The 10851-nt window shown below is 29.8% G+C and overlaps 1 protein-coding gene across 12 annotated transcripts in view; it reads right to left on the reverse strand.

The window, feature by feature from the left end:
* The window catches only part of SPOCK3 (SPARC/osteonectin, cwcv and kazal like domains proteoglycan 3), a 328840-nt gene that overhangs the window by 3421 nt on the left and 314568 nt on the right, over nucleotides 1-10851 (reverse strand). For all 12 annotated transcript variants that reach the window (XM_011363729.1, XM_011363727.1, XM_011363725.1 and 9 more), the window contains 3 exons: nucleotides 9243-9464; nucleotides 3674-3736; nucleotides 643-780 (listed from right to left, as the gene is read on the reverse strand). In XM_011363729.1, the coding sequence (XP_011362031.1) occupies nucleotides 643-780; nucleotides 3674-3736; nucleotides 9243-9464 (423 nt within the window). The remainder of the gene's footprint in view (nucleotides 1-642; nucleotides 781-3673; nucleotides 3737-9242; nucleotides 9465-10851) is intronic.

Below are 10851 nucleotides of genomic sequence, written 5' to 3' on the forward strand. Positions count from 1 at the left end.
AAACAAAAAAAATGCCACATTTAAAATTTTAAAATGCATTTTTGTGATACTCAGCTGTTATTAAAATATTAATTTTTAGGTTGATACATAAAAATGCATGCTCATAAAAACAATTAGAATATTAATCATAAGAACCTATCAAACAAGTAAACTATATTTTTCTCACCCAAACATAAGGAAACGAACTCAAATAGCTGCAATTTATGGACCTTTACTTTAAGAAGTCCGTTTTTCTTTCATTGGTGAGCCTACATACTCCCTAAGTCAACTTCTCCAAATGTGTACAAACAAAAGGGCACCAACTTGTAAACCATGCATACACTAGGATTGGCTGACTTGGAATACAATGGATAACGAATGCTTGCTTTACCTCAGGGAAAAACAAGAGGTATTTAACAACCTTTCTGTATTTGAAGTGGTAAAAATAAGCCACCTTTTAGTTACTATTCCTTAAAATATCTAAATTATTCAATTCTATTTATTATTTATACACATTTTAATACACTAGGATTGAGTCTTTAGTCACCTCCCCTAATATATTATATAATCTTTGCATAGGGTACGTCCTCAATGCTTGAACAACTGAACGAGATTCTTATGTATTTATCCTGCATTTGAGATATTAAGTACCATTTTCCTTACCACAACCTGCAACACCATTAGTTCTGGATCCCATGACTTCATTTCCATATCTGTCCACACACCAGCACTGCCCAACACTGCCATGGCATTGTGTGGGCTTGTAATAACCATCTTCATCACACAGTGGAATGTACTGTCCTGTGAAAACACACATACACACATACGCAATATGAATAGGTTGTGTTCCTTTTGGATAGTCATTGATTATACATTAATTCACTCAAAACATACATATATGGAGTTCCCCAGTCCAGGCTACAAAGCTGGCTATCATCATTATGAAATGCTTACATTTCCTTTGTTAAGCAAATTTACTATCTTTTTATTTTTCATTCTGCAAAGGGTACTGTTTTGACAAGTATAATACAGAATTAGAATCTGATTAATGGCACTCATATTAAGTCATCCAGACCACTCAAATGGCATACCAGACCCTTCACCATCTTATCACTACCAACTTTCTATTATCATTTTCTCAAATTTTCATTCATACATTCCAAGTTCTTTCTACATCAAGCTGTTTTCAGTATTGCTTCATCTCTGTATACATCTTTTATTTTCATCTGGAATTGCCCTCCTTCACTCCCTCTTCCAATTTAAAATTTGACTTAAACGTGACACCACCCCCCCCCCGTGCCCCCCAGTATGAAGCCTTTTCTTCAGCTGGAAGATTTCTGATAGCCTTCTTCCACCTCGTGTGTGTGTGGGTGTGTGTGTGTGTGTAGTTTGCCATTGCGTGCTTTTACCACTACACTGTGAAATCCTATATTGGGATTTTTAAGTTGGTTTTGATTGTTATCTTAACAACCCTTAACCTCAGTTTAGTGGGAACGATAGACATTCATTTTCATATCTATAATATCTAATATAATACTAGGCACATTGCTAATGATAAATGTTTAATTAATAACTTAAAAGTGAATTCACATTCTTCAATAAACACTCACACACTGCAATGTGAGCTTTAAGAGATTAGAAAATTTTCCTGTCTTTCCCAACCATTCTTTTTTTTTTTCAGTGACTAGACATACTATAGTTATTTGGTGAAAGAAAAAAATTTGAATAAATTGATAAAACATGAAACTCATTTAGTCTTGGAAGCACATGGGCTTATAAATTCTCCCTTTTAAAAATATTAAAAAGTTTGATATATAATTAATTTAGTCTAAAAATTATAATTCACTTGAAAGATTTAAACTACTAGTCTTTCAGCGAGGTAGACAGAATATTATTAATGTGGAAAACTTGAGAAAAACTTCTGTGAATTTGAGGCCAACAAAAAATAAGGAAAATTTTCAACATTTTTAATCTACCTCTTAAAAAAACTTCCATAATTTAACATATTTGACATAAAAATGTGATGATGTATAGTGTGACCATCTAGTTTATCTTTTCTGGAAGTACACTTCGAAAATGAAAGAGAGCACTATTAAGAATTATGCTCAAACTTCAGACATCAACCAAGACTGAACTTGCAAACTGGAACATATGGCATCCTCCTATATAATAACTGATCAATTTTCAGACAAATACCATTATACTATGCAAATTATACTATGAAAAAATATTTAAGACATTCAGTATTCTGTAATAATGACTTTCATTTTTATTATATAAGAAGAATAAAGGTGACTATCCCCAAATGGGTACTAAATATGTTTTTTCAATTGTTTGTACCTTCAAATAATCAAAGCCTTAAATATTAATAGCTTTTTGTCACTAGTAAACCTTGATCAAGTCTAAAATAATTTTAGCTGAACATTGTACATGGCTAAACTTTGATTTGTAGAAACAAACAAACCAGTGTATGAAGGTATTATTTTCCTTTGTGACTTGTAAAGTGGCATACATTTTGTAAGACTTAAAAGAAACATGACACATTGTAGATTTTCTGACTAGTAATTCTTCACATCTAAAATTGCTTTATTACAAAAAATGAACCTTTTAATTTTGAACCAAGAACTTTCAAGTAATATGAAAAAGTTTCTCATCTAAACACACAATATAATAATATAGCATATCATAATATAATACCGATTAATCAGATTCAAAGCATTATAAAATTTTGTGCCACTAAATATATAAGGGCATTTATACGTGTTTAAAAAATCACATATGTGGTGTTCTGCATTGGATCCTAAAACTAGAAAAAAAAGGACAATAGTGGAAAAACTCCTGAAATCTAAATAAAGTCTGAGGTTTAATTAATAGAATTATAGCAATATTAGTTTCTTAATTTTGACAGATGGACAATGGTTATTTGATACATAGTAAGATGGTAACTTTAGGTGAGGCTGGTTGAAGGATATATGGAAACTATGTACTATCTTTGTAAACTTTTTTTAAATCTGAAAGAATTCCAAGGAGTTTAAAAATTGTATGTTTATAAGGACAAACAAAATCATATATAATAGTTTAATAATCTGATAGCTTTGGGAGGATTTTGGAATTATCTCTTTGTCTGTCTGTCTCCTATCTATCATCTATCTATCTATCTATCTATCTATCTATCTATCTATCTATCTATCTATCTAATCTAATCCATACATTTACTTATAAAAAGTTAGTAAGAGGCTATAATAAAAAAACACAAAAAAGTGTGTTCAGATTTTCTTGCGGTACTCAGGGCATGCTTTCACCCCCATTTCTATCTATCTCTACCTATCGTCTATAAGTATTTTTTCATTTTCATATATATATGCAATATATGTACTATCAATTCTTGAGTTGTTAACCATAGAACTGGAATTGAAGTTTCTGCTGATGCTTTAACTTTAGCATTGTTTAAGTCTCCTTTTTACTTAATAACTCTCAAAATGAACATTATATTAGGGTAATAAAACACACATAATATCTTTCAATAGGTAAGATAATAAAAATAAGTTTAATGGCTTTCAAAAACTTCATAAATTTTGTTACTGAAATTTAGTGTAGTCTATCTTTGTTGGATTAATATTGATTTTATGTTGCTGTTTCCCTGGGGTTATTTATGTAAGCAATAAAGGCTTCAGAAAAATGATCTATTACTCACCCAGGAGCTTCTTTATTCCTTGCCACTTCTGGATATTGCTGAGCTCCGTCTGGCAAGGTGGGTCTGCAATGACATTAAAAATGATACTTCAAGGGTTATAGTTAAACAAAGAAAAGTATAGTTTCTATATTATCGAACTTCAGTTAGCCTTTAGGTTGCTTTAGAGGACACATTACATATTAGTTATTCTACTTATGAAGATACATGCATGTAGATACACATGTGCATACACACATGTACACACACAGAGAAAAAAAGAAACAGAGACAGAGAGACTTTCCTGATTGTTAATATTAGATTATCTTGATTTTCTTCAGAATGACAGAATTGGATAAAAGAGAGAGAGAGAGAGAGAGAGAGAGAGAGAATGGTATAAAATACTTACTCTATGATGCAGAATGTTCCTTATCATTTACTTTTAAAAGGTCAATCAACTCAGCAATGTAAATGCAATAATGGACTGCCACTCAATTAATAAATTATGTTTTTCTCTCATTTAAATTTTCCTATGATATGGAGAAATAGCTTTGCATTGAAAAAGTGATCTATGAAAATGTTAATGTTTCTTTCAAGTTACATCAGAGATACCTTTATAAATTTTGATACTGAATAATGTTGATAGGCTTTGGTTTTTTTATTTCACCTGGATGCTTCAAGTATATATCCAATTTGAAAATGGGACATATACAATATTCTGATAAACCATCTTTTTAAAAAATAAAATATTATTTGGAAATAAGTATTTGCCTATTTTTCAAACTCAACCACTTAAAGGAGAACATTTTCAGAAGAGTATAAAATTCTAAATAGACACATTAAAAGTTTGACTTATTATATATAATTACATTCTTTTATGTAAGAAATTATTATATATCATTATATATTCTTATCTGAAAACAGTTCAATATATTTTATATTCATATTCTAAAAACTTGCTCTTAACATTTGCTATATAAAAACTGTTATAAACTACTAAACTGCAAAACAATAAATTAGTACCTATTTTCCTACATTACAACTTTTTAGGAAAAAGGCAAGGTATAATTAATCAGATAATTTTAAAATTCTTTTGAATACCAATGTCATAACATTTAGTTAATAAATTGCATGTAAGTAAAGAAGAATAAGGAAATGAGATAAAGCTTTTAAAACATATTTTATAGTTTAATATATAAGGACAAAAGTGTTTTTCCTTGGAGAATCTAAAACATGAAGAAAAAGTAAATTCTTTGAAAAGACTAAGCAATTACCTATTGTTGTACTTCATTTTGAAATTGGTCCAGTCGATGGCTTTGATTTTCCTGATAATTTTGTGAGACTATACTAAGTATTAAAGAAATAGAAGCCAAGTTGCGTAGTGTGGGCTTATAAAATACATATTTTAAAATATACTGCCCTGCAAATATGACATTTAGGACCAAGAGCAAAAATTTTAGCTGAAGTTTCAATATTACATTAAAAGCAATTCTTTTAATTGTTAATAGCCAGTTATTGTAAAGTAGAAGTTAACAATTGTTTATATTCACAACTGGATTGCCTGAAAATCCAGGTATGTTTGAGTCTGACTTGATTAGTAAACTGAATAAACCTGATTACTAGTTCTACAAGCTCTTTATATGGGAACATTTTAAGATTTCAAGAGAAATCACAACAGATTAGGCTGTTCATACATACAGGGCCTGATTTTGAAATATTTTTCCTATTACTTAAAAAGCAGCTCTGTCTGCCCTTTAACTTATATATACTTGCAGTGCTTTATTGAGATTCGCCTGTCATTTAAATTCACTTGCAAAGAACTGATCTAGAGAAAGGATAGTGACCCAACTAATTACCTGAAGGTTTGGACATGATTAGAGTTAAATATTCAGCTTAGGGTACATGCACAAGATTTATAAGACAAAATTGATTTCCCCTACTCTATTTCCTACCAAATAGTGTTTTAAGGTTATAGAAAATTCTAATTTTATATGCCTAAAATGGTGAGAGTCATGAATTAATCTTTTAATTTAATTGACAAATTTACAAGTAAATACTTCATATATTAGTTTAAAAAAACAAAGAAAACATAATAAAATTTTTTTAATATTTAAATTTTGTTTTTGAAAATAACATTGTTCATTGTTTTGCATTCTGAATTTAAAAACTTAAATGCCTATATTAAGGCCATTCACACATTATCTATATTAGAAATTGATAATTTTCAACGCAATGATAATGCATTTGAATTAAATAAAATGTCACAGGTAAAAATAAATAAGGAAATATCTATATGTTTATAATAGTTATTAATATACAAATGTGTTTTTTCTGTACTCACAACTAGTCATTTCTGAGAAATATATTTTTACTAGTCGTCAAATGTATATAGACAATTTTGAGTCAAAATGGAAAAGCGGATGTTACAGAGGTTCGTGAATGACTCTCCAAGCAGGCAGCACATGGTTGCACAGGCTGTATACTGCACAACTCCAAAGGGACACCATTCACTTCCACTGCATTATGAAGGATGCTCTGGAGTTGGACAGCAAGGTAGCTGACTTCCCTCTCAGTGAGCCGTTGCCCTTATTCCCTCTTTTCCTCAATATTTTATTATTCATATAGCCTCTCATGGAATGGATATACTTAGATAACTTTATTAAGTTTATTTAGTCAGTGTAGATTTTAAATATTCATAATACCAAAGGACAAAATTGTCTCTAATTTCTTTCATAAATAGAAAAAAAATCTTTTGTAAAGTTAATACACATGACCCACATTTGATATCTCTTTCTGTAGATTAAGTATAAATAACTTCTAAAAATATCTATTTTCACTGTAGTCCTGAGGAAAAATATTGAATATATTGTCAACTGAAATAGTAACTTGCTGATGTTACCTATATACTGAATAAGGTTTGCCAACAAGGTGCAGTGATGTCTCTATGACATTTTATATAGAGTTACCTTGCAAATTCTGAATATAGAATTAGAATTACTTAGAGACAGAAGCCTAAGAGTCATTTCAAATCCCAGTTCCTATATTCATTCTATAATGTGAAGTTATTTAAGATGAATAAATTTTGGTTTTTAACTATAAAATAGAAATAATATTTTCACTTTTATATATAAAAGACTAGATGGACATGAATAAAAGTTGGGTTTTTCTGTTTTTGCTCTCTTTCCTACATCATACACAGCAGGATTTTAAATGAAATAGCAACTAGTAATTGATTTACTTTCTTAGAGTAGAGGCTTAAACTATACTTTATGAAAATAAGTTATGAACTCCTAAGGCAACCAGAATCTCCAATTAATATTCCTCCTACTCATTCTTTCATGATTACTTAGAAAAATTATGCAAACCACAATTATATCCATTTTGTATTGCTTAATTGTCATGATTTAGAAAATTAGTCATAGAAACAAATTTATATTTTAATTAAAGTTAAAATAGGTTTCTTCTTTACAAGGATTTCACTTGCTTGAAACTTTATGTTATCAACCTCTTTATATTAAACTTTTGAGATTAACCTTAATTTCAAATTTTTAAAAGGCATTTTTTAAAAAACATCATTACTTTATTTTCCAGATATTTTCTAACATAATATAACTATCCTCTTGATTGGAGCTTTGGGTCAATGCGGATTAATAATACCCCATTATATACTTCTCTCTCTCTTTCTTTCTCTCTCTTTCCATGTATGTATTAATAATATATATAATTTTCATATATATAACTATTTTTGTTTATTCACTAAATAACAAATTAATGTGTGTACTATAGAGTTAAAACTTAACTTTTTATAGTGACTTTATTATAGTAAAAAAGAATTTATTTTTCAGTGAATAAACAAGAAAAAATATTCTTTTATAAGGTAAAATATTTGAATAATGTTTTTCAATTAATGATTATTCTTTTTTATAAAATTACTTAATGGACTAATTGAATAAATCAGTTACCCTGATAGAGCTTTTGTAACATTTTTTAGCATATTAAAGTAATAAACATAGTTTACCAAACTCTCCTAAACTTTTGAGAAGTTGTATAAATCCTTTTACCAGCTTGTGTACCATTAATTAAATTATTTCTACCATGTATCAAATGATCTCAGATAATGTCTTCATGTGACTATAAAAATTTTAACACTTTGGAAGAATACTGCTTAATAATTGAAAAGTATATAAAGCAAAATTTTCTCTGGGGACCTTTAATCAGTTCTATAAATATTACTGTAAAATCCAGGAATATTTTTAAAGTATTTATTTCTGTAGAAGAAACATTCAGAGTTATTCAGAATATTTTTAATTGTTCATTTATAAACACTTAAATGCGCTATCATAATAATAAAAAACTAAATTTGTCATTATTAAAAAAAAGACCACATATCTTTTTATGGCAGTTTACCTGGTTTTACTTTTTTATTCTTTAAATGATCTAAGTGTATACTAGTCATTAAAACTAAGATGTAGTTTTTTGGGGTGTTCAATAATTTAGAAGCACATATGTAATAATAAAGTCAACAATATATTTTTGTATGTGTGTGTATGATCTAGAATACTTTAATAAAGCAAATCCAATTTTTAAACTTTGTTTAAAATGGTTTATAGTTTAGCTACTCTACAAACACTGGTGTTGATTCACTACCAATCTATTTATTGATAATCATTTCATCCCTAATTACTAAACTATTACTGACAGATGAAAGAGTAATTGAGATAATACAATGCCTTAAATAATGTGTTGGTTTTCCATATGAAAAACTGAGAATCATTAATAGAGTTTCAAGTAACTTATTCATTCTCTTAGGTGTCAAGAATTTTAAAATGCAGTGACAATAGCAAGTGTATCGCATTAGACTAATTCCCAGTTTGCTTTCTTAATTAGCATCGAAGTGACATATCAGTGTTTCCTTAGTTTTCCCCAAACTTTATCATAATGTGAGTTTTTTAGATGCTTTTCCTTTACATACTTAATTTTATATCATGTTAACATGTTCTAATACAGAAAAAAGCATTAAGAAGTAGCATCATTTCAACCCTTCAGGTTACCTCATCTCTTCCAGAGAATCAGGACAATTTTCTTTGCTAGCAAAGTTTTATAAAGCTAAGTAATTGTGAAAAGTTTGAAAGACTAAATCATTTTAAAACCAAATAAGTAAAAATAACTTTATGGTGAATGCTGTGGTTCATTCAGTTCATTTAATAAGATCAAAACAGAACATTAAAACTCTATTGTATAGTGATAAAAAAATATTTATTTGCAGATAGAAAATTAATTTTAATGATTACTTTCAATATTGACGTTCTCATATCTCTACGTGCTTTTTGGTGGTTCATAATGAAAACTACAATGAAGTACGTTAACATAAATTATTTATTACTATTTTTCATCTTATTTAGCATGTTTTTCATCCCTAGCAGAATTATATTGTTCAACGTGATGCTTATTTGCTCTTTCATTAAACACTCGAATTAGAAAAGAATCTACCAAAATGAATGGGTATAGTGTGCAATTTTTTTTATCATGAAGGAATAGATAAAATTTGACATGCAGTTCAACTATCTGCATTGGTAGGTGTCTCATCTTTTACCTTGCTGTCTCTGGAAGCAGTAGCACCATTCATTGTTAGATATCAAACTGTCCTTGTACGTGTCACAAGAATTAAAGAATGCCTTTGTACACTGTTCATTCTTATCCAGGTAAATGCTTCCAAGCTCTGACTGGTCCAGTAATAGGTCATAGTTTGTATCAAGTCTGTTAAACATCCAGCCAAGTGAATCTTTGCAAATTGGCAAAATACTGGTATCAAATCCTAAAGGCAAATACAGAAAACGATTAGTTACATCTGAAAGTCACCATCAGCAGGAAGCAAAATAAAATAACAAAATAGTTGGTTTGATAGGGTATGATGTAAAAATAATTGAAAATAAAGATATAGTTATTTAGAATAATTTTCAATCCTATTTAGCATTTTTAGGATACTTAGAATTAAAAATTAAATAAGTACTGACTCCAGGAGATTTATGGACCTGCGAAATTCAAATTTCACCACCTTTTCAGATGTATTAAGGTATTCAGAATCTATTTACTGCTTTCTATCTGTCATCACCAGGCTAGGCAATAGGGACAAGGTAAAAGGTATTTGTGACACTTTCATAAAAGTGTAGAGAAATTCAGCAATATTTTTTTCATTGTTTACATTTTTATTTGTAAAATTGTTTATAGAATTAAAACAGAATCCTACCACTCAAACAAAGTAAATTGCTCATTTCCTATTACTTTCCAGGTCCTGACACCATGGTTCTGGGAATACAGGATAGAAAAATGTAAATAAGGCTCTTATTCTCTTGGAGCTTACTCTTAAAACAGCATGGGTTGAGATTTTGATTGAAACTGTTTCTTACTACCAGAAGTTGTAATATGCTCAGGGATTACATGAAGAAAGCAACCTGTAGAAAACAAATATACAAAATACTATAAAACCATTCAAAGAAACTGAGTTCTAGGTATGAGATTTCTGGTATGCCTTTGAACCACACCTTCCCTCCCAATCTCATTTTATGGGCAATGGAGAAGACTAACGGTGATATATATGCCTGTATGAATAAAAGCTATGGGAAAAAGAGACAAGCTATTACCTTTTGATGACCATTCAGAGTTAGTGAAGACAAGCTATCTTCTCCTTTCACCTCCCTTTGAGAATGGAGGCCTCAACTGGTTTGTCTCCCAAAGCTTAGCACGGAGGACTCTAAGAGAATCCTAGTAAAGTCTACGAATATCTGCAAGGTGAGATGGACTTCTGATTTCCAGGTGAATATCTGCTTATCTACTTTTCAATGAATCCCGTTATTACAAAAGTGAGAAAGATAATGTCCAGCCTTGCAGATCAAAGGCAAAGACTTCTCTGGAATTCAACCAAAGCCTGCAGACTCACTCTCAGTGTTGGGGGGTACAGACGTAGATGAGATATAATCACATGCCCAGAGACACTGAACAAAAGGCCTACAGCTAGGGAAACACCAACCAGTGTTTCCTGTTTAGGGACAGGTGGTGGAGAATCGTGGAGGGATAAGACAGCCTCAGATTCAAACAAACACTCATGGACTATCTTTTCAGAACAACCAATGACTAAAATGTTAAAAGCATGGAGTGACATGATGTGATTTTTGTTTTTAAAGAAAAACACAATCTGTCAGGTG

Source organism: Pteropus vampyrus, unplaced genomic scaffold (assembly GCF_000151845.1).
Source record: "Pteropus vampyrus isolate Shadow unplaced genomic scaffold, Pvam_2.0 Scaffold88, whole genome shotgun sequence".
Lineage (NCBI taxonomy): Eukaryota > Metazoa > Chordata > Mammalia > Chiroptera > Pteropodidae > Pteropus > Pteropus vampyrus.